Here is a 27,531-nt window from a genome sequence, read left to right as displayed (position 1 = left end):
ATTTCTCTCTTTGTCAGTTTTTAAGGTGGTGTTTTATATGAATTTCATGTAAAAAGTGAAATCACAAAAATACTGAATTCAGTGAAATTCTTATGTAAAAATTGTTAGATTAAACCAGAGACATATAATACAATAAATATGTCTCTGATTAAACCTAGTTTTATAGCTAACCTCTCACAGTAGTCTCAGGTTTAATGATTTGTTCATGTTCATGTGTATAGTTACACCCCGGGCACCTAATTTGTAAAACAAATATTTTTATCTTTATCTTTATTACTTATTTAGCTCTTCATATCATATGTTTATTATGGAATTTTTCTAACAATCAATACATGCACTGTAAGTAAACTGAGTTAATGTTTCAGTCACGACTTTGTTCTGCTGATTTGCCGGAGATTTATATCCTACTTCGACTCGAAATTTTTATTTTCAAACCAAAACCAAAACATGGCGGTAACAAGAAAAGTAAAAACAAGGAACGAAGTCAAGATAATCAACATGTTTGGTAACACAAATTGATGTTAATGGTAAACATACAAGAATATTTAATATTATGATCCATACATTGCAAAAGATTTACAATGAATATATCATTCCTGATCATTTGAAATTGCTGAAGTGGGATTTCCAACAAGTTTTAAAATTCATCCTGCAGTCTTCTTCGTATAAATTATTCACTTTTTAAATTAAAGTCCAACAGGCATGACAGCTTGATTCGGCTTTATTACATCGATTGAGTTATAAGATAATCTCTTTTATCCTTTCTTACATAAGAAATTCTACAATTATTTGAAGTGCAGCCTTCGCATTCATGGACAGTTATTGAATTGGCATTTCTAGGCTACACGTCCCCACATCTGTTTTTAATAATAGAATTTCATTGGCTCACACCACACAGCAAGCTATTAAGGGACCCAAAAATTACTAGTATAAAACCATTCAAACAGGAAAACCAACGTTTAATCTATATGAGAAACACTTACATGTATGAATCACATTAACCCTCTTGCTGCCAGTTGTTTTTCAGGTTTGCATTTCATATAAAAATACGACCGCTCGACGTTTGTGATGTGACATGCCAAACAATGACATCATTCATATATATGACGTCATGTCCAAAATGACTGTTACATTTGTGAGATATTGAAGAAACATACATGTACATGTATCACACTTTTTTATTTTCGATCTTTTATTAAGATAAAGCACTGATGAAGCTTACATAAATTAAAACATGGACATGTGTGTCCCTCCGGCAGCAAGAGGGTCATACCTGTCAACTGACCCGTATTCTGCGGGTGTGACCCGAGATTTTGAGGGATCACCCGGAACACCCGCCGGGTCATTGAAATAACCCGGGAATTCCGAAGATGACCCGATTTCACCCGAATTTCTTAGCCTTGAGATTGATTTCATAAGTAATATTCCTTTGAAATACCGGCAAATTCGTAATTCTTCCATGAACAGGAAGTTCATCTAGCTATGTAAACTGTCAAATTAAGTGACCCATTAAGTGCATGGCTTCACTTGACAGCTTTGGTGTCAAACACACGGTTAATTAACACCAATTACCTTAGCTTTAGGTCGTAAATAAATTGCACCATCGGTTACAAACTGAACTAGAGTTACTTTCCCTTATATGTCACCGTTTCAAAATTATTCCTTATATTTACGTTTTATGGGTGAAAAAGATTAAATCATTCAAAATATAAAATTCAAATACATTTGTACATATTGAAAAATAACTATTCATTATTTTTATACTTTTATACAATTTTTAAAAAAAGTTGAAAATTATTTTTTACATTTATACTTCCTTTAACTGTATTACTATATTTTATCATAGTCTAATTTCCTTGTTGAAGAAAAACTATTATGGTTAAAGGCTACATAGTGAATAGTAGCAAACATTGAAGAATTACATTAAATTCTAGTGTTTGCTGATTGTATTATTTTTTCTCAAAAAGTAAAGCACATAAGACTGAGTTACACAAATTTATAAAAATCTTGAAAAGTGCAATGAAATAACATTTAATAAGATTTAAAATGACTTAACAAAGTGAACATGCATTGATGTTTTGGTATCTTTGATATACATTATAAGAAAATGTACCATAAATACTGAAATTCAGCTCGAAAAAGTTCGTACACGTTATGACCTGAGATTTGATTCTTCCAAATTTGGAGCTGAATCCAGCTTGAATGTTGTGTCCATACTTGCCCCATCTGTTCAGGGTTCAACCTCTGCGGTCGTATAAAGCTGCGCCCTGCGGAGCATCTGGTTAAATACTGTAAATGTTGTGAATTTCCTTGACTGTTAACTGTTTATTTAATTCCCCCTCACACTGATTTCTCTGGTTAGTACGTCCTTCATTTGTTATGTAGCTGTCCATAATTACTGATTTTTCTTTTTCCTCGACTAAGTAACCGTAACTGTTGGTGTGAAATCTGGGTGGTCCTGTAGTTTTGATATAAATCGCTTAGTCATCCGAATCTTCCGATTCACTTATATATATAGGTCTTCACTGAGGACTGTAATTTCTTCTTGTTTATTTTCACAATGTGGTTTGGCCAAATTTGGGTATATATATTTTGATGGTCCTGCTACTATCTTGAATTTAGGTGTTAATTCCATTTTTGTTCAAGCTTCAACCCATGGTGTCCACTTGACAATTGGTGTAGCTGCTTCTTTCGATGTTGCCGTTTTCTCCATGTAATCTGTATCTAGTTTGTCTTGATGCTTCATTGCAATATGCTTTTTCGCTGCATGTTTTCTTGTAAAATTTGCTGGGCAGTGTAGACACTCGTAAATTGTAATGGTGGGTTCGTGATAACAACGGTTATGTGCTGACACTTACGAATTTTTTCTCACATTTGAGGCATTTTATTTTTGTCTTTAAATTTTTTCCACTGGAATTTCCAAAACATTCTGCTTGTCTTGGTGTGGTCTTTGTCTTTGCCATCTCAATTTCTTCTATTTAAACCCCAGGGTTCAGCGTTTCCTAATTTGTGTATGATGCTTTCTTCAGTTCGTAATCTTATGTTTTTGTCTTTTTTCGTTGTTATGATTCCCTTAATACATGTAGTGACGTTCTCTGTATTGTGATTTTCAGACGTGAAATGGTTTGATGCTGGTTTGTACTCGTTGTGTACGTTGATGTCATTGAAGTGGCCCCTAAATCTTTCTTTTAAGCTGTTGCCTGTTTGTCCAACATATTGTTTTTTACACCTTGTACATTCTATTAAATAAATCACGTTGATGGTTTTGCATGTTATTTCATCCCTATTTTTTATATTGTATTGGTTTGACGTGCTTTAATTTTATACTGTCAGCAGCTTCTTATTTTGTATAAATATTTATAAAACTTCTGAGTAGTAATCAATTTATTCACTAATTGCCATAATGACGTGTACATTTCACATTTCATTCCTGATATGATGGGATTTTATTATGAAACCCAATGCAGGGACACATAGCCTATCTATGCCAATTGACTACTCGTCCCCACATGCTGGGTTGTCATGGTTGTGCAGACACTTCCTTAAAAAAAGTAAAGAAAAAATATAATCATAGTATAATACATGTACAAACAGATAAGAATGTTTATAGCATGTATTGTCATAAAAAATTGCTGTCATTCATGATCAGTATTCTTAAATTTAGTAAAGATACTCTATCATCCTTGTCAGCGGGTTTAAAGTCGGTGCAGTAGTTACAATATCATGATTGTAGTGATTTTGATATAACCCACAATTTTATTTCAGAATCTATATATATTTTATTTTCATCTTTTAAATAAAAAAAAACAAACCAGAAAGCTTTTTTCAACATGGTCGAACTTTTGCAAACATATTATTCAAGAAACAGGAACTTTAAGATTTTTTTTTTTTTTTTTGTTATTTTGGCTCTCCATAGCTAAAATATATTCATTTGTCTCCCTTTGATCGCAAGCAAATGGTTTTCTTCAAAGTTTAAATATATTTTCAGAAGAGACTGACAAGGAAGTATACGGGCAAGGTTATTGGACGGGCTGAAAAACTGAATACAACTGAGTGAGATCTTTGTATGCTTAATTTGCTAGTACAAAAATGTAATTGTTCTTTGTTTTTTATCCTAATGTAGAGTGCATAAATAATTGAAGTTGCTGTTTAAATCATGGATATAGAAGAAGAAAGTTCCAATTGTGGTATTCTAGATTTGTATGGTGATTTGATCACAGATGAAAATATTCAAAAGCATGAAGACTTTGAAGAGGTAACCTAACATTTAAAAAAATATATATAAATATATAAACACTAGCTATAGATCCATCACATGAAGCAGAGGATAATTAAGAACTACATGTATACTGCACATACATAGAAACTTCAAACTAGTGTAGAATGTACTTGTACTATAGTGATTTGACATACATGTATGTATTATACATTTTTGTGTAAGGAATGCGACATGTATACATGTGCATTTTGTGAGTGCAGTGTATGAAATTATTTGATGCAGAAATTGGTTGAAAATACATTCACACAACAGTCAGTGTAATTAAATTTCATTGTATTGCATAAAAAAGTCAAAGGACAGCATCATTTGTGCAAATAAGCATACTGGTAATCTAAATTATAAAATAATTTAAAAGAAAACTGCCACCTCTGATCTTTTCTGAGAATCTGGGTAAAGGGGAGGTGAGACAGACATTTAGTTTTTTGTCGAGCCTGCAACTTTTGTTGCAGAAAGCTCGACATAGGGATAGTGATCCGGCGGCGGCGGCGGTGTTAGCTCACTTCTTAAAAGCTATATATTTTAGAAGGTGGAAGACCTGGATGCTTCATATTTTGTATACAGATGCTTCATGTTATGAAGTTTACGTCAGTCACATGTCCATTGTCCTTGACCTCATTTTCATGGTTCAGTGACCACTTGAAAAAAAAGTACAGATTTTTTGCAATGTTAAATTCTCTCTTACTGTAAGTAATAGGATAACTATATTTAGTATGTGCGTACCTTGCAAGGTCCTCATGCCCGTCAGACAGTTTTCACTTGACCTCAACCTCATTTCATGGATCAGTGAACAAGGTTAAGTTTTGGTGGTCAAGTCCATATCTCAGATACTATAAGCAATAGGTCTAGTATATTCGGTGTATGGAAGGACTGTAAGGTGTACATGTCCAACTGGCAGGTGTCATCTGACCTTGACCTCATTTTCATGGTTCAGTGGTTATAGTTAAGTTTTTGTGTTTTGGTCTGTTTTTCTCATACTTTATGCAATAGGTCTACTATATTTGTTGTATGGAATGATTGTAAGGTGTACATGTCTAGCGGGCAGATGTCATGTGACCTTGAGCTCATTTTCATGGTTCAGTGGTTATAGTTAAGTTTTTGTGTTTTGGTCTGTTTTTCTCATACTTTATGCAATAGGTTTACTATATTTGTTGTATGGAATGATTGTAAGGTGTTCATGTCTAGCGGGCAGATGTCATCTGACCTTGACCTCATTTTCATGGTTCAGTGGTCAAAGTTAAGTTTTTGAGTTTTGGTCTTTTTATCTAATATTATATGTCATAGGTCTACTATATTTTGTGTATGGAAATATTTTATGATCTATATGTCAGTCGTGCAGGTTTTATTTGACCTTGACCTGGTTTTCAAGGTTCATTGCTCAGTGTTAAGTGTTTTGGTCTGTTTTCTTAAACTATAAGCAATAGGTCAACTATATTTGTTGTATGGAAGCATTGTTAGCTGTACATGTCTGCCTGGCATATGGTTCAACTGACCTTGACCTCATTTTTATGATTCATGTTAAGTCTATGTGACAGTCGACGTCGTAATAAAGCTTTAGATTTAGGAGTATCAACATAATATCAATGATTAGTAAAGAAGGCGAGACATTTCTGTGTGTGCACTCTTGTTAATGATAACCTAAATTTTAAATCAAATGTAATAAAAAAATAGTTGCAGAATTATTGACTGTTACTGTTACCAGTCATGCCAGTGGTGCAGTATAACTTGCAATTTTAGAAGTGTTTATGAGCATGATGATATTAACTAGTATTTCTACTACAGTTCTTTATTGTGTTTAATTATATTTTTACAGCTTGATAAAAACTACAAAGAAGCTTTAGATAGAATAACCAGCTTAGAAAAAGATTTGGATGAAAGTCGTAATACTGAAATGGAGTTAAAGAAGAAGATAGAGACACTAGAGAAGAATTCGTCAGCTTTATTAATAACTGCCAGAGCAGAGCTACAGAGGAAAGACAGGGAACTAGCTAGTCTTAGGTACCAGTAATCCATAGATAATGGATACAAAAAATCTTACAAAAAGAGTCTGCTTTTGTTTGTACATGTATTTGGGTATAAATAACCGAAAGACCATTAGAAAAGTGGGTGTTAAAATTATACATGTCAAATATTCATTGGTATATATAGCTAGAAATAAACAGGTGTGGTATGAGTGCCGAAGGAGACAACTCTCCATCTAAGTCACAATGTGTATAAAGCAGACAATTATCAGTCAAAGTACAGTCTTCAACATGGAATCTTGACTCACACTGAAAAGCAGTTCAAATAGGAAAACCAAGGTCTAAACATTTTGATTGGTACCAACCTTAAATAGCAGTGTAGCATTACAACACAGAAAGACACACTATAATTCAGTATAAGATATTAATTGAAATGGCTTAACTCATCAAAAAGACATTTTAACAAAAAAAAATACACTTAAATTACATGAATGAATGTTAATCTTGCATGGTATGAAAAGTTTATCAAGGTACAAATTTCTTTAAAAAGTAGTCCAACCTGACAAGAACTTATAAATGAAATGTTTGCCAGTAACAGAAAAACTTCAAGAGGAGTTTATCAAGTCTATAATACCGGAGTCCCATTAGGCCACGATCGCACTACAATCTGTGAAAAAAAATGCAAATTTTGATGATCGTAGTACGATTGTGTAGATCGCAGTAAGGTTGTACCACGGTTGTGTTGAGGTTTTCAAGATCGTCATGAGCATGGCCAACTTTGAACTTGTTCCAAAAATCGTGGTAAGGTCGTAGTGAGAGCGCACTAAGGTCGTGGTAAGATCCCAAAGGTCACTGTACCATGGTAGCGAAAGCGTGATTCTTTTCGGAGAGACTTTGCTACGATCTCACAGCGACGTTATTACGACCTCGCTATGACCATCAGGTTCTCATCCAAACCCAACTACGCTTCCACTACAACCATTCCACATTTACACCACGCTGTTCAAGACCACAGTACGATTCTAGCACGCCCTTGCTGTCCTCATCTAGCTCTTATAGCTATAAATATACGTTTTAATCAGAAAAAGAAGGAATGGAACTATATTGATATGAAACATTGACATTATTGCTGAGAACGTAGTAAGATCGCGGCATGAACGTAGTATAATCGTGGTAAGAACATGCTATAATTGCAGTATAATCCTGGTAAGAACATGCTATAATAGCAGTAGAAGCGTGGTAAGATCGTGTTGCAATCGGATAACTCGTGTTATGGTCGTAGTGAGAATGTGATGATCGTAGAAAGATCTTGATAAGCGTAGTGAGGTCGCAGAATAAGCGCGGTGAGAACGCGATTTAATCATAGTGGGATCATTGTAGAAGTGTAATGTGAAAGGAATTTACATTTCTTGCTGCTCATACTGCAACCTCACCACGATCTGAATTTATTGTAGATCGCGGTGAGCGTGATGCGATCGTGGTCTAGTGGGACTGGGGCTTAACATATTTAATTTACAGTCCAATGCAATTGATTTGTATATTACATTAACTTGAGAATAAAATAAAAGGTACATTATCTCAAATAGAACAAAAATCAATTTACAACAATGTGTCAAAGTTCTAGAGCAAGAAAATTTAGAAAGAAAAGAATACGAAAATTGTCTTAAATTTTAATATCACAGTAATATGTGCTTGCTTCAAATGAGTTTTATTAAAAGTAATATTTTTTATATACGTTGAAAGATAAAAAGATGTGATTTCTGCTAATGAGACAACACTCCAACAGAGACCAAAGGACTTAATCGTTCTAAGTTTAATCAACTTTAAGTCAATTTATATGGTCTTTAATTAGGGAGCTACCATTTGATTTTTATGGGGGGGGGGGGGGCTAGGATGAAAAAAAATTTCCTGCATTTTTTTTTAGCTGTAATCTCTGTCCTGCCTTTTTATTTTTCACTCTAATCAGTCCTGCCTTTTTTTTTTTAGCTTATCCTGACTTTTTTTTACCTAAATTGTCGTCCTGACTTTTTAGCTCACCTGGCCCAAAGGGCCAAGTGAGGTTTTCCCATCACTTTGCGTCCGGCGTCCGTCGTCCGTCGTCGTCCTGCGTCCGTCGTCGTCCTGCGTCCGTCGTCGTTAACTTTTACAAAAATCTTCTCCTCTGAAACTACTAAGCCAAATTTAATCAAACTTGGCCACAATCATCATTGGGGTATCTAGTTTGAAAAATGCGTCCGGTGACCCCGCCAACCAACCAAGATGGCCGCCATGGCTAAAAATAGAACATAGGGGTAAAATGCAGTTTTTGGCTTATAACTCAAAAACCAAAGCATTTAGAGCAAATCTGACAGGAATAAAATTGTTTATCAGGTCAAGATCTATCTGCCCAGAAATTTTCAGATGAATCGGACAACCCGTTGATGGGTTGCTGCCCCTGAATTGGTAATTTTATGGAAATTTTGCTGTTTTTGGTTATTATCTTGAATATTATTATAGATAGAGATAAACTGTGATCAGCAATAATGTTCAGCAAAGTAAGATTTACAAATAAGTCAACATGACCGAAATGGTCAGTTGACCCCTTAAGGAGTTATTGCCCTTTATAGTCAATTTTTAACCATTTTTCGTAAATCTTAGTAATCTTTTACAAAAATCTTCTTCTCTGAAACTACTGGGCTAAATTAATCCAAACTTGGCCACAATCATCTTTGGGGTATGTAGTTTAAAAAATGTGTCCGGTGACCCGGCTATCCAACCAAGATGGCTGCCACGGCTAAATATAGGACATAGGGGTAAAATGCAGTTTTTGGCTTATAACTCAAAAATCAAAGCATTAAGAGCAATCTGACATGGGGTAAAATTGTTTATCAGGTCAAGATCTATCTGCCAAGTAATTTTCAGATGAATCGGACAACCAGTTAATGGGTTGCTGCCCCTGAATTGGTAATTTTATGGAAATTTTGCTGTTTTTGGTTATTATCTTGAATATTATTATTGATAGAGATAAACTGTAAACAGCAATAATGTTCAGCAAAGTAATATTTACAAATAAGTCAACATGACCAAAATGGTCAGTTGACCCCTTTAGGAGTTATTGCCCTTTATAGTCAATCTTTAACCATTTTTCATAAATCTAAGTAATCTTTTACAAAATCTCCACTGAAACTACTAGGCCACAATCATCTTTGGGGTATCTAGTTTGAAAAATGTGTCCGATGACCTGGCCATTCAACCAAGATGGCCGCCACGGCTAAAAATAGAACATAGGGGTAAAATGCAGTTTTTGGCTTATAACTATGAATTCAAAGCATCTAGAGCAAATCTGACAAGAAGTTAAATTGTTAATCAAGTCAATATCTATCTGCCCTGAATTTTTCAGATGAATTGGACAACTGGTTGTTGGGTTGCTGCCCTCCAATTGGTAATTTTTAAAGAAATTTTGCCGTTTTTGGTTATCTTGAATACTATTATAGATAGCGATAAACTGTAAATAGCAATAATGTTCAGCAAAGTAAGATCTACAAATAAGTCAACATGACCTAAATGGTCAATTGACCCCTTAAGGAGTTATTGCCCTTTATAGTCAATTTTTAACAATTTTCATTAATTTGGTAAATATATGTAAATTTTTACCAAATATAGTTCTCTGTTACTAATGGGCAAAGTTCATTATAGATATAATTGTAAGAAGCAAAATCGTTCAGTAAAGTAAGAACTTCAAACACCTCACCATCACCAAAATACAATTTTGTCATGAATCCATTTGTGTCCTTTGTTTAATATGCACATAGACCAAGGTGAGCGACACAGGCTCTTTAGAGCCTCTAGTTTTTTAACTCAAAACTCCTGTCCTGCCTATTTTTTTCAAATTTCATCCTAGCCCCCCTATAAAAATCAAATGGTAGCTCCCTTATGAGCAAACCTGCCAGCAATCATGGCAATCATGTTCATTAGTTGTTGGCATCTTTCATGTAGTTTTAAAAGATCCAGATCAAAGAGAATCTATGGAAGATACAATTCTGTAAATTCTACTATGTTTCAAATGTTTTTATCATTGCAAAGATTTGTCAGGATTCACTTCACTAAAATAATTCACATTATTTCAATGGAGCATTTTCTGATTATAATTGATTTGGCTCCATTTTATTCATTTTGTACATAGAACTACCAGTCTTGTAGGCATTCTCAAATGTACAATTCTCGCAAGATTTATAATGATTTATAGCATAGATTTATATCACTGCAGTGTCTTGGACTAGTTGGAAAATCAGTGCCAAAAATAACTTGTTTAATAGTTATACTCCTTGGAAATAATGATGAAATGGAAAAATTGCATTGTCAGTGACTGATCTAACTTGTACAATTCTTTACAGATTTTTATTAGCTCACCTGTGCCGAAGGGACAAGTGAGCTTATGCCATCACTTGGCGTCCGTCGTCGTCTGTCGTCATAAACTATTTCAAGAATCTTCTCCTCTGAAACTACTGGGCCAAATACTTTCAAACTTTAACTGAATGTTCCTTAGGGTATCTAATTTATAAATTGTATCCGAAGTTTTGATCTATCAACAAACATGGTCGCCATTGCTAAAAATAGAACATAGGGGTCAAATGCAGTTTTTGGCTTATAACTCAAAAACCAAAGCATTTAGAGCAAATCTGACGTGGGTAATATTGATTATCAGGTCAAGATCTATCTGCCCTGAAATTTTCAGATGAATCAGACAACTCGTTGTTGGGTTGCTTCCCCTGAATTGGTAATATTAAGGAAATTTTGCTGTTTTTGGTTATTATCTTGAATATTATTATAGATAGAGATAAACTGTAAACAGGAATAATGTTCAGCAAAGTAAGATTTACAAATAAGTCAACATGACGGAAATGGTCAGTTGACCCCTTTAGGAGTTATTGCCCTTTATAGTCAATTTTTAACCATTTTTCGTAAATCTTAGTAATCTTTTACAAAAATCTTCTCCTCTGAAACTACTGGGCCAAATACTTCCAAACTTTAAATGAATGTTCCTTAGGGTATCTAATTTATAAATTGTATCCGAAGTTATGATCTATCAACAAACATGGTCGCCATTGCTAAAAATAGAACATAGGGGTAAAATGCAGTTTTTGGCTTATAACTCAAAAACCAAAGCATTTAGAGCAAATCTGATGTGGGTAATATTGTTTATCAGGTCAATTTCTATCTGCCCTGAAATTTTCAGATGAATCAGACAACCTGTTGTTGGGTTGCTGCCCCTGAATTGATAATTTTAAGGAAATTTTGCTGTTTTTGTTTATTATCTTGAATATAATTATAGATAGAAATAAACTGTAAACAGCAATAATGTTCAGCAAAGTAAGATCTTCAATTAAGTCAATTTGACCAAAATTGTCAATTGACCCCTTAAGGAGTTATTGCCCTTTAAAGACTTTTTTCACAATTTGTTCATCATGTTGACTTACTTTAAAAAATCTTCTCCTTTGAAACTGCTGTATCAATTTCAGCCAAACTTAGGCTAAATGAGTTTCAGAGTATCTAGTATAAATTTTATATTTTATTTCCTTGTATGTCAAGAAACATAGCTCCTATGGCTAAAATAGAACATAGGAGAAAATGATTATTTTTTTTGGCTTTTGAAGAAAATAGGACGATCCAAAAAACATTTAAATAAATTGAAAAGCCAAAATAATCATTGATGAGAGATTTAACCAAAAGAATTAGGGTGAGCGATTCAGGCTCTTGAGAGCCTCTTGTTGTATTCATATCAGCATTGTCGATGAAGAAATTTGAAAAATCAGTGTTGACCAACTACTTTTAAGAGTTATGACCCTTGGTAACATAAATTTTTTTGAAAATCAATTGCAAGTTCTCTCATGCATGGTACAATTCATGCTAGATTATGATCAAATTGATTAATGTTTTTATAAGCAATGTCTTGGAAGAGTTCAAAAATCAGTGCTGAAAAACTTGTTTTTAGGAGTTATGCCCCTTGAAACAAATGGTATGGAAAATTGCATTGTGACAGTCAACATGTGTGAGGACTATAGATGTTCAATTTTTTTCCAGAATTTTATCAAATTATATTACTTGTTTATATCATGGAAGTATTATATTGACAGGAACTACAACAATTAATTATCACTTATTTATAACCCGGGTAGCCCTGTAGAAAAGATATGGAAACTGTCTAATTAGTACACTGTCGTTAATCATGTTAATTTCTTTTGTGACTATCTGCGATGCCGCAGTCATCAATTGACCAGAGATACTTCTTATCAATCACATGGTTTTTATCTAGACAGCTTAACATCATTACCTGTCGTAAAACTCCTTTACTTATTTCAATCGCGTACGTAGACCTTTCTTCGTAAACAACTTATTTAAAAAAATCGACTGATGCATAAAAAATATAAAATCAGCCCAGAATTAATTATTCTACAACGATTTGAAATAGTGAGTGACATTATTTTATTAGTTTGTGGGTTAAGTTTAAATCGTGGTTAAGGTATGTTTCCGGTTACCGCCGGTTAACAATAAATATATTTGATAAATATTAAAACTGTGAAGTTTTGAGTAATATATATATATGGTTTAGTTACTGGATAAACCTGGAAAGTAGAAATTTACAGTTTAAAATACGAAAATTAATCGAAAAGTACAAAGCAACAAAATACAGCAGAAGAAAACAGAGATCTAATAGCTATTTATATGATACATCTCTGTCCCATGAAATATTTTATCACTATCTGTCCTAATGATACTGGTAAATATTATTGAACAGTCGCAGTACTAAAAACATTTCAACACATCAGGGTTCAGCTGAACATTCGTATATACCAACCAATGATCTTACCCTGGATTTAGAGCGAAGCTTAATAATTCCTAAATTTATCTTAAATCTCTTTTGTCTTTTGTTTTTATCAGAACAATCATTTACCATCTTCTTAAATAAGCAAGAAATGTGTGCCACTGAAGTAAACAGTAGTTATGTAAGTAAGTAAGTAAGTAAATTTTATTTAGAGTCGGCATATATATACATAATAACAGACAAAACATGAGCTCTGGTGAGCTCTTTAACCGACTATCACATAAAAATCATGCAGCATCATGCAAATACTACCAAATAAAAATGAAAAAACATGCAATATTAATATTATGTAATCACAACTTGCGATATATATTACACATAGTGCAATTTCTACTGAAAAATAAATCAATAATAATGGGGCATTTATTCAATAAAATTGGTACATATTTCCATTGTCAATGTGTTTTTCTATAGAATTAATGATGACTTGCATTAATCCATCAATCACTCAATGGCCACACATATGCAGATGTAGGGTAACTGAATCTGCAGAGGTTTGACGATTGCTGTTTCCTTTGAATTTATCAAAACTATTGATTTCTTCGTTTATTTCCGTAATCCCGAAAGCAACTGAGAATGACAATATTGTAGGGCGCCACACGCTGGTGTGTAAATAACGTGCCATGTTCCAAGCTTATTAACATGTCATTAAATTGTGCGCAGCATTGCAGATGAAACGTTTGAAGTTGTGAAGTTAGGTCGTAGTAGTTCAATATAATACTTCCATGTTTATATCAACAATGTCTAGAACAAGTAAGAAGATCAGTGTGGACCAACTATTTTTCAAAAGTTATGCCCTTTGAAACATTAATTATACAGAAAATTGCACTGTGATCACTCTCATGTCTTCAATTCTTGCCAGAATTTTAGGAAATTTATTTCATGGGCTTTGAAAGCAATACGTCAGACAAGTTCCAAATTAAGCCTATATCAAATATTTTTCATTTTTTTTTTTTTTTTTGAAAGAGTTAGTTTGAAATATCGATTAGATTTAAAATTGGATTGAACTAGTATTTGATACAAGTATATTGGAATTCTGTTCTTTTATTTGAAAATTGAAATAAAAATATTTCCAATCTCCCACAGCTAGGAGAAGTGGGTATTGATTGTGATCCATAATTCTGTCTACCATTTTTGCTCTGCACTCTTCAATTTTCTTCATCTTCATAGAATTTGTGTAGCAAGTCACTTACTGTAGAGAGTTGTGTGTGCCTTTATAACTCCAAAAACTGCAATTAGTTTTTCATTTTGGCACTCTAACTTAAGTTTGCCTCTTGCAAATTTTGTGAAATGCTTATACAGTGCTGACAACCAAACCTTGTAGACAGAGTTCTATTTTTGGCAGTGAATTATTCACCATTTTATAGCTTTGTCACTTTGTAACTTTGAAAATTGCTATTTTATTCCTTTGCACACTCTAACACAAGTTTATCTTCTACAAATTTGATGAAAATCATACACAATGCTGAGAACCGAAACTCTCAGACAGAGTGCAATCTTTTGAAGCAAGTTGCTTCACAATTATAGAGCTATAGCTTTTTGTAACATGAAGATTTCAGATTTTTCCTATCTGTAATTAGAATAGATATAAAGAGACTTGGTATAAATGCCAATGAGACAAGTCTCTACAGGAGACCAAATCACATAGGTACTAACAACTATCTGTCACAGTACAGCCCTCAAAAGTTAGCAAACCCAAACAACATAGTCAGCCCAATGCAATTTTTATACAACCCCAAAATTTAAAAAAATTGGTCGTATATATTGGTTTCATGTCGTCGTCGTCAGCTTAGTACAAAGAAGGATGGTTTTCGGATAATAACTCTAGTATAAGTGAATAGAAATCATTAAAATTTTAACACAGGTTTATAACCTCTAAAGGAAGGTTAAGATTGATTTTAGGGGGGTTGATCCCTACAGTTAAGGAATTAGGGGCCAAAAAGGTGCACAAATCATCATTTTTCTTGGTTTTTGCACAATTACTTTAGCATAAGTAAATAGAAATCTATGAAATTTAAACACAAGGTTTATGACCACAAAAAGAAGGTTGGGATTGATTTTGGGAGTTTTGTTCTCAACAGTTTAGGAATTAGGGGCCAAAAGGGTCCAAAATTAAATTTTGTTTGATTTAATAAAAATTGAATTATTTGGGTTCTTTGATGTGTCGAATCTAACCATGTATTTAAATTCTTAATATTTGGTCCTGTTTTCAAATTGTTCTTCATTAAGGTCCAAAGGTCTAAAATTAAACTTAGATTGATTTTTACAAAAAATGAATTCATGTGGTTCTTTGATATGCTGAATGTAAACATGTAAATTTTTGATTATGGGCCCAGTTTTCAAGTTGGTCCAGATCAGGGTCCAAAATTAAACTTTGTTTGATTTCAACAAAAAATGAATATATATCATGTATATGGGGTTTCTTTGATATGCTGAATCTAACCATGTATTTAGATTTTTGATATTTGGGCCCCTTTATCAAATTGGTCTACATTGAGTTCTAAATAAAGGGTCCAAAATTGAACTTTATTTGATTTCATCAAAAATTGAATTCTTAGGGTTCTTTGATATGCTGAATCTTACCATGTATACAGATTTTGGATATTGGAGCATAATAGGTAAATGTCCATTTAAATTTTTAAAGTTTTTAGACCACCTTGATTCTGTGTCAAAAACCTATTCTGTGTCAACTATTTAATCACAATCCAAATTCGGAGCTGTATCAAGCTTGAATGTTGTGTCCATACTTGCCCCAACTGTTCAGGGTTGGACCTCTACGGTTGTATCAAGCTGCGCTGTGCAGAGCCTCTAGTTATGATCAGTATACTCTGAGCTTAGAACAGAGACTTGCACAATAGAGTTTCAAAATCAGGCAGTGCGTTCTAGAGTTATGCCCATTTATAACTTGGAAAATTGAATATTTTTTTGTTTCAGCACTCTTAAGTTTGCCGCATGCAAATATTATAAAACTCATATACAATGCAGGGACTCAACTTAACAGTTGTCGCATGCAACCACAATTTGGGCTGGGCAAATATATTCTTTCATCTTGATTGTCCATTTGCAGTGAATCCCATTTCAAACTTTCCCCGTGATATTTACAAAAAATTCCTGAAAAGAAACCTAATTGTCCAATCAAAGTGGTAAAATTATAGAGAGAATATCAGGAAACCAGTAAATTCATTTTGATATTCAAAACCTGGTAGGATAACTTTTTGATGCAAAGTAACAATTTGACTTCTTCAAATTTTCTAAACATATTTTTTTATCTCTCTAAAATTTTCATGAAGAAATGAAACACAAAATCATGTAAATGAACATAGAACAAAATGTAGTATGATATATTCTGTACATTGTTCAGTCAGTTATTGCAGATTTACATGAATAAAATGTGGGAAAAACATCCATAGTCCAACAACACATATATCTCTAGTGCATTGGTTCTATATTTTATAGCAACTTTACCAAATGATGTAGATTTAAAAAAAATCTATTCTGCAACTGAATGTTCAGAGTTTGATTTGATTTATTTTGTATACTATAATTTGTCCTGGTGCTTAAATGAAAGGGAGGAATATTGTTATGATGATTTAGATACATACATATTTATCATAAATCTCATCTTCTAATTTCATTATCTAGTTCATTCATTTTTCGTATGCTTAAGTTTGTTCATTTTTCCTGTCCCATAGTTTTGACATTTGTCTATTTTCAGGAGAAGTGAAGGAAATGATGGGGTGTCCTTATTCAGAAAGAGAATGCATCATCAAAATTTCAGACAAAGGCGGGAAAGTAGCAATAGCCCAAGTGACAGTGAAAGACAAAGTATGGATATACAACCTCCTTTACATGGTAGCAGTAGAAAAGATAATACTGCCGCAGAGGGTGGTATTCCAGATCTGTATCACTTCGATGATAAGGAGAACATTGAAAATGATCTCAAACAGTCACGCAAACGAAAACATAGCACAGAAATGGAAAATCTTGTTAAGAGCGATTCAAAGAAATACAGATATGAAAATGCTAGAAATGAAAGATTAAGGGCTAGTAATGAGAGGAGTAGAAGGCATGATACAGATCAAAGATTAGCCAGAGGGTCTTCTGTAGTACCTCACTCAAGTAAGCAGGACACTGCTAGACGTTTATTGCAAAAGAGTAAAAAGGATCTTCGTAGAAAGTCTGGTGATTTAATGAAACATGTGTCTTCAAAATCAAATCTTAAAAGAGATAAGGTGATAGAACATGATACCAAACATTCAGAGAGGGAAAGTCAGTATGAATATGATAAGAATAGAAAATCAAAATCACAATCAAAAGAAAAGGAAACTAAGCAAAGCTCACATAACTCAAAGGACAGATCCTCAACTCCAGATAAGAGACCATTAAGAGTTGATTCACCTTCCATTAAGAGGGTTAGGAAAATTGATGAGAGATCACCAAGGAGATTTGAAAGATCTCCAAGAATGAAATATGAGTCTTCATCAAATAACAGCAGACGAAATAGGAGTGAAAGTAGAGAAAGTTATTCAAAACAACAAAGTAAAAGTCCTCGTGAACGTCATTCAAGGAGGGACAGACTCCCATCAAGAAAACGGAATTATTCAGATGAAGAATCAGACAGTGATTTGAAACAAAGAAAATTACGGGAAACACCTGAAAAGTCATATTCTATGAAGAAATCACCCAAAAAGATCACTGATAGTGATAAAGGGGAATTAAACAACAAAAATCAGGAAGATAAGTTTATTGAGAAAAAGTCAGTTTCCAGATCCCCAGATAAACTTCAAAAAAGTCAAAAAAATGAGAAATCTAAATCTACCTCAACTTCTAATTCTACAGAAAATGCTATTGAGAACAAGGATAAGTCTTTGTTGATATCCCAAGATCAACTTCAAAGAAGTCAGAAAAATGAGAACCCAGAATCTACATCAATTGCTTCTTCGGAAAAGGTTTTTGAGAAAAAGGATAAGTCTGTTTCAATATCACCACATAAACTTCAAAGAAGTCCAAAAACGGAAAAACCTAAATCTACCTCTACAACTAATACAACAGTTGGAAAAGACATCAATGAATTGAACATTACGCAAGGTAAGCATTCCAGAAGTTTAAGTAAAGAAATAATGGAAGACAAGAATAAAACTGAATCCAAAAATTTAAGCAGTAAGGATAAAAACCTTGGAAATAGTTTGAAAAGTTCACCAGTGAAGAAATCATCTGATGGTAAAAAACAGTATGAAAAAGAAAGTAAGTTAACATCTGATAAAAGTAAAAACGAGGATTTTGATGAATGGAATGCTATGAACTATAGAACAATCACACCCGAAAAAAGATCTGACAAGAAAGACAAAAGTCAAAATAAATATGTGAAACCAAAGAGCAGTAGAAATGATGACAAGGTTTTAGAAGTAGAAAGCTCTCCAAAATTAAAATCATGTGTTGTAATTACTTCTAAACACAAATCAATTGATAGAGATCTTAGTCATTCATCTAAACATTTAGATAAAAGTAAATCACTAAAACTTTCAAAGAAAGAGTCATCTCGCCAAAAACACACTGAGAAAGATAAAAAACATGAATTCTTAAAGAAGGAGAATACTAAAGAGAAAAATATAAAACGAAGAAAGGAACAAAAGGCTGATCAGAATGATGAATATATTGATGATGAAGATGATAATGAATTGGATACTGAACATTTATTTGACCTTCAAAAAGACAGGGAGGCACTCCTGAAGGAAATTGAAATGTTAGCTCAATTAAATCCACAGATAGAAGAATCTGATAGTGAAATACATCCAGATATGATTGAAGACCATGTTAATTTATCCAGTAAAAATTCTGAACAAGCATTAAATGAAAATAGTGTTTCAGAGGTTAATGATTCCTGCACAAAGAACCAAAATATTTGCCACAAAGATAAAACAATTAGCCCATATAGACATGATGACTTAAAATCTAGAACATTGGATAAAGGAAAAGATGATAAAAAAGAATCTGACATCAAAATTGAAAATAAATCATCTCGTATAATTGAAAAAGATAAAGAAAATGATAAAAACGCTAGTGTTTTGAAAAAAGGAATCAGTAATGATTCTGCTGAAGTTAATAGTGATGGAACAACTACAAGTTCTAAAACCAGGCATGATTCATTTCTAAACAAAGATTTGGAAGATTATGTTAAAAAACCTGACAGTTATAAAGAAAGTAAGAAAATGTCACCACAAATTACAGAAAAAACACATAAACATAAAAAGCAAAAGAAACGTGACAAAGATAAGAAAAGGAAAAGTGATGTAAGCAATGAGTTAGAAAAGAAAGAAGAAAGCAGGAGTGAAGGAAGAAAGCGCAACATTAAGGAAACCATTTCTCCTCAGCAAGATAATAATATCATAGATGATATTCAAGTGGTTACAAATACTAATAATGTTGAAAAGGTCCAAAACATTTCTAATCTTGATACTTTTAGATCAGTCACCTCTACTACAGAAAGTGTTCTGGATATAAGTTTCAATCCTCTTGATGATTTTTTTGTGACTGAGACAAACTCTCAACGTGTTTATTCTAAAAATAAAACATCTGATATGGATCAAGTGCTTACTAATGATAATGAATCTTCAAAAAATTGCAACCTATTAGAAAAAAAGTGTGATGATTCAAATGTTCTAGATAACACATCACATTCAACCAAGAACCATTTGGTAACAACAGAAGAAAACGAAAAATGCCAAAACCCAGATGAAGAGCAAAAAACCACAGAGAATAATGTGAGAGATGATGAGAAATGTAAAACTTTACATGATATTGAGAAAACTGACAATGAGGTATCTGACAAGGTTAAAGTGCTAGTAAAGGAAACTCTTTGTGATACCAACATTGAATTACCAAATGAAGTTAATAACATAGACCTTATAAACTCTACAACAAAAATAGGAAGTAATGTAAGTGATGCTGTTTCAAACCTTGAAGGTAAAAAAAATAAACAAGAAAGCCAAGTTTTAAACCCTGATAGTATGAAAAATATACAAGAAAGCCAAGATACAATTCAAGAAACAAGTGCTAATAAAACACTTAAAGCTGACGAAGACGACATAGAGGAAGGGGAAATAACAAGCGATTCAGAAGATGAAATAAAAGAATGTAATAAGGAAAAATTTAATGTTAAAGATAAAAACAAAGTAAAGGATGAAATGAAATGCAGAAATGATCAACCGGATGAAACACAACACCACCTGTCAAGAGATAAACTTGATTCTGGTGTTAGGGATAGAAAAAGACGTGATTCTACAAGTCACAAAGATGATAAACTTGTTTCTGGTGTTAGGGATAGGAAAAGACGTGTTTCAACCAGTCACAAAGATGAGAAACATACAGAAGAGAAATCAACAAGCGGGAAAAAAATAACAGAATCAAGATTGAGCATTCATAATCAGAGTGAATATTCCAAATGCAATGATAGGGAGCGAAATGTCAAAGTGCTTAATGACAGAAAAGAACGTTTTAGTAAGAAGGATGAAACAAACTTGAAGGATAAAAAAAAGACAAAATGTGATAAATTAAGTCATGAAAAAGACATGAAAGAGGAAAAAAGAAAAGATGGAAAACATTCTGATGATAGAAGTAGAATAAGAGGAAACAGCACAAGTAAACATAATGAACTTAAAAATGAAAACGACAAAAAGAAAAGTGAGAAACATAGAGATGATAAAAGAGGTGAAAAGAAGTATATCAGTAGGAGTAACATCGAAGACAAACATATTAATAAACATAAGTATGAAGACAAAAGTTCAAAAACCGAGGAACGGAGGAAGAAAAATACTGATGAATTACAAAAATCTAGTGACAAATATGACAGTAAAGAACAGTCTGATAGCCATTCAAATACAGCTAGGAAAAGAAGGAAATCCATGGAGGGAGAAAAACATAAACTTCAATTTACAATCAGAAATGAACATGCAATAAATGATAAAATACAACCAAAAAGTGCTAATGACATACTACATGAAAAAGACCAAAGTGTATTAAAGCATGATTCTTTACAACCAGGAGGCAAATGTAGTTCTCAGGGAAACAGTGTACAGTTGAGCTATAAACATAGCAGTGATTTAAATGAAGTAGAAGATATTCAAGTTCACAAAAAAGAGAATTCATATAGTGCTTTACAAATAGACTCAAAGGATGAAAGAATAAAATTCAGGGGAAAAGATACTGCTGAAAGTTTAGCTCATTTGAAATCTGATTCTGTGCATAAAAAATATAAACAGTTTGATATAGAGGACCATGAAATGCATGAAGATGTATTTGAACATGAGAAAACATCGAAAGAGAAACATGATCATAAGCAATATCAGTCAGACAACGAAAAGGAATTTGGAAATATTCAAGATGATAATGAACTGTCCTTAAAGAGGAATTTTGAAATTAAGGAAATTACGGGTACTAAGAAAAATGTAATTGTTGAATCAGATAGTTATTTTAAAAGTAAACCTCACATTTCTGCAAATAAAGAGGATTTGCATCTGAATGGAAATGAAAAAGAAATAGTTTCAGATTCTAATGAAAATATAAGAAAATCGAAGGCAAAACAGAGACATAGACGAAAATCTTCAACCACAACAGAGAAAGGATCAAGGAAAAATAGAGATATGTATTCAGATGTTGAAATTAAAGAAAAAGCCACATCTAGTACAGAAGAAATTCAAGATGGGAAACAAATAAATGAAAATTTCATGGACAACATTCAAAATCATAAAACTGTATGGAAAGAAAAAGACATTGAAAAAGGAATCTGTGAAGAAAAGCACGATATGATCCCTGAAATCAAATCTATTATTGCAAGGACAGATATTGAATATAAGGAACTCAAAACATATTCAAAAGATACAAATACCTCAGATATATCTTACCTGAAAGCATTAGTAACACCAGAAGACACAAATGTCATAAAAGATTCTCGTACAAGTCAAGAGAGTGATGAGGATATTGATATAGATATAGTGGACATTGAAAACCTTGATGAAGATAATTGTTATGAGAAACAAAGTGATCAGTTGAGACAAGTTTCAGAATCTATGTTAGCCTGTTCTTGTGCTAGAATGAGAATTTGGCATAGACAGCCAAAACATGGTGAAACTAATATTACAATTGAACATTGTGAAATACAAAAAGAGGGAGTACAAAGACAAAATTCTGGTGATGACATAAATATAGATGAAATGCATACAAGTGATGCATCAGAAAGTGTAAGTGATTCTCAAACTTATGATGAATCTTATTGTGCATCTCGAAGAGGTCATGTATCTATAAACATTGCACCCAGAGTAGTTGACTATGAAAAACAGGCTCATAACAAGCAGGAAAGTTCTGAAAGTAGCACTGATACTGAAAATAATAGATTAGATATTTATAATAAAGACACTACAACAGTCGGTACAGATTCTATTGAAAATGTAACTAATAAAACAGTTGAATTGCTTCATTTAGATCTCAAGCATCTTGATGAATCTGAAAGTTGTCACCAGGGCTTGAAGCAAGGATATAAAATTCCAAAAATAAAACCCTCTGACAAAAAACATGGTGTTAGGCACAAGGAAGACAAAAAGGAGAAAAGGTCTGAAGTTAAAGAACTAAAACATAAACATAAAAGCAGAAGTATTGTACTTGACTCAGAGAGAACAAAAGATGATAAACATGATAAAGAAAAAAGATTTGATGAAAGAAGTAATGAAATAAGTAAACAAAGGACTGTAGATGAATTAAGAAAACTTCATAGATGTATTTCACTTCATGATGATGAAAGTTCTAAAACTAAAAAAATAAAAAGTAGAAGTATATCTTCAGACAAAAGACTCATTAAAAAATCAGATTTACAATATCAAGGTGACACACGTACTAGCCAAAGACAAACAAGTCATAGTACTGAGTTTAGAGAAAGTAAAAGAGAATAAAACAAGGGTGAAAGTTGGTACATAAACAGACTGTTAAAAAATACACTATAGAGCAAACACCTGTAATTAGATATGTAATTTTGAGACGTGGAGGTAACCACATTTAAGGTTGAATTATTCTTCTATTTAATATCTTATTTATACTGAAGTATTTCATCTTAGTTTATCTTAATAATGATAAGTTGAAGTATACTTCACTAATTTCATATTATCTGGCAATGCTGAAAGAGACTCTGTATCACTTTTATTCAAGATATGGTCACTCAGTCATGATGCTAGTTTGTTTTTCTTATTTATATATCTTTATAAATTTATTTGAACACATAGTGAAGTAAAATCTAAATAATATGTAACACTGACTGGGACTTTCTTAAAGAATGTGAACTGTCGGGCAGAACCTTTTTTTGATAATCATGACTATTGTTTGATATAGATGAGACAGAAGTTGTTATTTTTTCTCCCATTTTAAATAAACCTTGTTAAGCGTTTGTAAGGAAACAAACTTTGGATGACTGTTATAAATATCACAGATTCATAGACAATACCTGTTATAATTTTTTATGTACTTAATTGTTTTACCAAAAACCAAAACATAATGAATCAGTCTGCAATACACAATTTATTATTATAGAATTATATATGAAATTGATAAAACTTAGAAATAGATATCTAATTCTCCATAACTATGATAACCAAGGTGCATGTGGGAACTGAAGTTGTTTAAACATATCAAAGAAAACCTAAAAACAAATTTAAAAGCCCCAAATATTGTGGAATACTTGCTGAGTTAATCTATCAAATGGAAATATTATTATATTCCATGTAAGAAAAGAGATTGTTTCTGCTATGTCTATTTTATTAAAGGTACAAATAGCTTAAGATTTGTGAATAAAAGTATGTTAATTAGCAATGATTAGATAGCATTTACAGAACATATGATTTCATATATAGCATGTATAGGTATACATATTGTACTTACTTTTTATTACTAGCTGAAAACACCTAACCAACTAATGTGTTCATTCATAACAATGTTATTTTTAACAGTTATGTGTACGTTGAAGAAATTACTGAATTAGTCATGTTATATGATTGTATTTTTTTCTGTGTTAATTGTTGTTTTGAATTTTAATAGTCTTAAACTTTTCTTCATTGAGAATTACAAAAGTAATATGAATCTGTTATATAGGTAGCAAAACTTTTAGGAATTTTGGTCTTCAATGCTCTTCAACTTCGTACTTTATTTGGCCCTTTCAACATTTTTGGTTTCGAGCGTCACTGATGAGTCTTTTGTAGACAAAACCCGCATCTGGCGTATATACAAAATTTGGTCCTGGTCTCTATGATGAGTTTATTTATATAGGTAGACTCAATTACAATGTACAATCATGAACAAAGGAAGATAACTTCATCTCAAATTTATAATTTGCCTAGCTTATTTATTTTAGATGAAATTTGTCCTTTCAGTCCTTGCAAGCAATTTTATAAAAATTGATATGTACAATAACCACAGTTTTCTTAAGTATCTAGAGGTTAAGGAAAACAAGTGTTTAATACAGTGCCATTGTAAACATTTAGACATAAGAGAGTAGTAAAACAAATAATCTGTATTAATAGTAATAAATTCAGGCAGCTTAAGTTTTTGCAATACTGTAAATACAAGATAAACAATTGAAAGTCTTGAGAGGGAACAATTTTACATGTTTAAGTGCTTGCTGGAGCATGGGCATATGTTGTATATATCTTAATGATCACATGATTAATAAAAGAAAATGTATAAATGCTAATAACCTGACAAAGTTAGAATGTAAGGTATACATGTGAGTTTAACATAAGTCATCAAACCTTTTTGTATGAATACGTTTTGAGTCTAAATTTTTGGATTAGTTTTTCATGTACTATTATTAGTAGACAAACAGTTTCATTTTATCTGTAGAATGGCAGTAAGGTGTACAAACCCATCTGACAGTAACATGACTGATTTATTTTCATTTAAGTGATTTTTTTGCTGAGAGAATAATGCATTAAAACCCCTTCTGTCAGTCTGCTCCTGGTAATTTTAATGTCACCATTTGATCAACGATTCACTCAAGAGTCTTTATGACTTTGAAAATTAGACATTGTTTAGGGGAGAAGGACTTGTAAGAATCATCCATAGAGAAATGACAAAGTTATCAGTGTACAAATCTACTCGGCATGTGATAGGGGGAACCTGACTAGTTATTGTTGTTGGTATTTGTGTTAAGGTTAGTTTTAAGTAGAAAATCAACTGACATTGATTGAAAGAATCCCTGCAAAGTGTATGTTTCTATCTTATAGGAGTCATCTGACCTTAATGTCATTTTCATATTTTAATGAGCTATTTATATCTCTAAGACTGCCAGCATATCATTCTCTTAAAATCAATAAATCAGACAGACATTTCATGCTCTCCTTTGTTGTATATAATTGGTTATTGGCAACCTTAAATTACATATGATGTACATTTTATTTATTTGAGTATCTTATGTTAATCTCATGCAAGATGTAAAGCCTAAGTCCCATTCAATTACAGTTTACACATTTCAAGTTATGCTATTTTATACATACAAATGTTCATTATAATAAACTGTTTCAAGAAAGAATAAAAACTTTTTTATTGTTGACAATTTTCGGAAAAGTTTGACAGTTGCTTTTAATTTCTGGTTTTCTGAATATTCTTGGTTTAGTTTGTCATTTTATTCGATATTATAATGTTTTAATGGTATTAAAAAGAACCCTTTTTGAATATTGCGATTTGCTAAAGGAATGGCGAAAGACACGAAAGGTATATACAGATTCCAAGTCGAAAAGGAATTGTCAATGGCCTGGCAAAACAAAAACCAATAAGTCGACAAAATACAACATATAAAACTTAAAGACTGAATAAACATGAACAACTCAAAAAATAAAGTGTATTCTCATATGATCACTGAAGGATTATCAGCTCATGTGACATCTGTCCAGAAGGGTAAGCAGATAACTGTTAAAGACAACCAAAAAATAGATTTCTCAGAAATAAAAACCAACTTATTTGTTGAACGTTAAAAAAAAGCACTGTTATGTTGCAATATTTTGTATCAACAAGGGATTTTGAACAGATAAAAATGGTTGAAATGTAAAAACAAAAACTAGTCAGATTGCAATAAAATTTAAACAAAAACTAGTTTAGAAAAAAGTCTTTACTGTTTTTGAAAGAAATTTTGACGTTAAAGCATACTTTTTGTTCAATATAACATAAAAATAAGGAAATGTTTAATGATTGTCAATGAGACAACTCTCCGCCAGAGGTCAAATGACGAAGATATAGGCGACAAAAGGTCTCCATACATCCTATCGGAATACATTTTTCGCTATAATAAGTTATCAAAATTACCAGGATTATAATTTAGTACGCCAGACACGCGTTTCGTCTTCATAAGACTCATCAGAGACGCTCAATCAAAATATTTATAAACCTAAACAAGTACAAAGTTGAAGAGCATTGAGGATCCAAAATTCCAAAAAGTTGTGCCAAATACGACTAAGGTAATCTATGCCTGGGATAAGAAAATCTTTAGTATTTCGAAAAATATAAAGTGCACATATATAAACATGTGAAACATTAAAAAGTAAAGTCCTTATTGACGAACAAAAACAATTGATGAGAAAAACGTACATATGATGGACACGAACCAATGATTGCAAACGAATTCAAATTGATGATAAACTTGATGTGAACTTGTCGCCTACACTGTACAAAATCGTTCAAAAACATCAGAATATTATACGCCCTATACATTTGCATATTGTGTCCTATGCCCAAGTTTACAGTTAACGCCTCTGCAGGTGGAGGTTTTGTGTCGTCTCCGATAGTATCACCATATTGTATGGAAGGATTGTACGCTGTCCGCGTCTTCCTGGTATGATTCATCTGACGACCTTATTTTCATGGTTATTGATCAATGTTTAGTTTTTCTTGGTTAAGACTTCTTAGAAACTATAAGCAATAGGTCAACTATATTTAGTGTATTGAATCATTGTAATGATTTACACCAGTTCTTTTTGGGGGCCCTATAAGGTTGTTGTCCGGTGTGAGCCAAGGCTCCGTGTTGAAGACCGTACCATAATTGGCATATAATGGTTTACTTTTATAAATTGTGACTTGGATGGAGAGTTGTCTCATTGGCACTCATACCACATCACCTATATCTGTATTTCTCCTTCGGTTTATATGACCTTGACCTCAATTTTTTGGATCATTTTAAGTTTATGTTCTAGTTGTAGAAAAGCTTTATATTTAGTACTTTCAACATACTATCAATGGTTAGTAAAGTAGGCAAGACATTTCATCGGGTGCACTGTTGTCTTAAACGATAACCATACTACATTTGGTGTATGGAATGATGGTAAGATGTACATGTCCAACTGTCAGGTTTCATCCTACCTTACCTAATTTTCATGGTTCAATGGTCAAAGTTAAGTTTTTGAGTG

General features: G+C 32.5%; 1 protein-coding gene across 2 annotated transcripts; it reads left to right on the top strand.

Moving 5' to 3' along the window:
* The first annotated feature begins 416 nt into the window (after window positions 1–416).
* On the top strand, window positions 417–23,267 carry LOC139490694 (dentin sialophosphoprotein-like). Of its 2 annotated transcripts, none has more exons than XM_071277619.1 (4): window positions 417–527; window positions 4,124–4,255; window positions 6,090–6,274; window positions 16,815–23,267. In XM_071277619.1, exons 2-4 carry the CDS (start codon window positions 4,157–4,159, stop codon window positions 23,038–23,040), a joined length of 6,510 nt encoding a protein of 2,169 aa, XP_071133720.1. In that variant the 5' UTR covers window positions 417–527; window positions 4,124–4,156; the 3' UTR covers window positions 23,041–23,267. The 2 variants fall into 2 exon arrangements, with proteins under 2 accessions (XP_071133720.1, XP_071133721.1); XM_071277620.1 differs by having other exon boundaries at window positions 452–505.
* The last annotated feature ends 4,264 nt before the right edge of the window (window positions 23,268–27,531 follow it).

The sequence above is a fragment of the Mytilus edulis genome, chromosome 10, assembly GCF_963676685.1.
Source record: "Mytilus edulis chromosome 10, xbMytEdul2.2, whole genome shotgun sequence".
Taxonomy (NCBI): domain Eukaryota; kingdom Metazoa; phylum Mollusca; class Bivalvia; order Mytilida; family Mytilidae; genus Mytilus; species Mytilus edulis.
The sequence above is the reverse complement of the archived record's forward strand: the minus strand, read 5'-3'. Positions and strand labels throughout refer to the sequence as shown.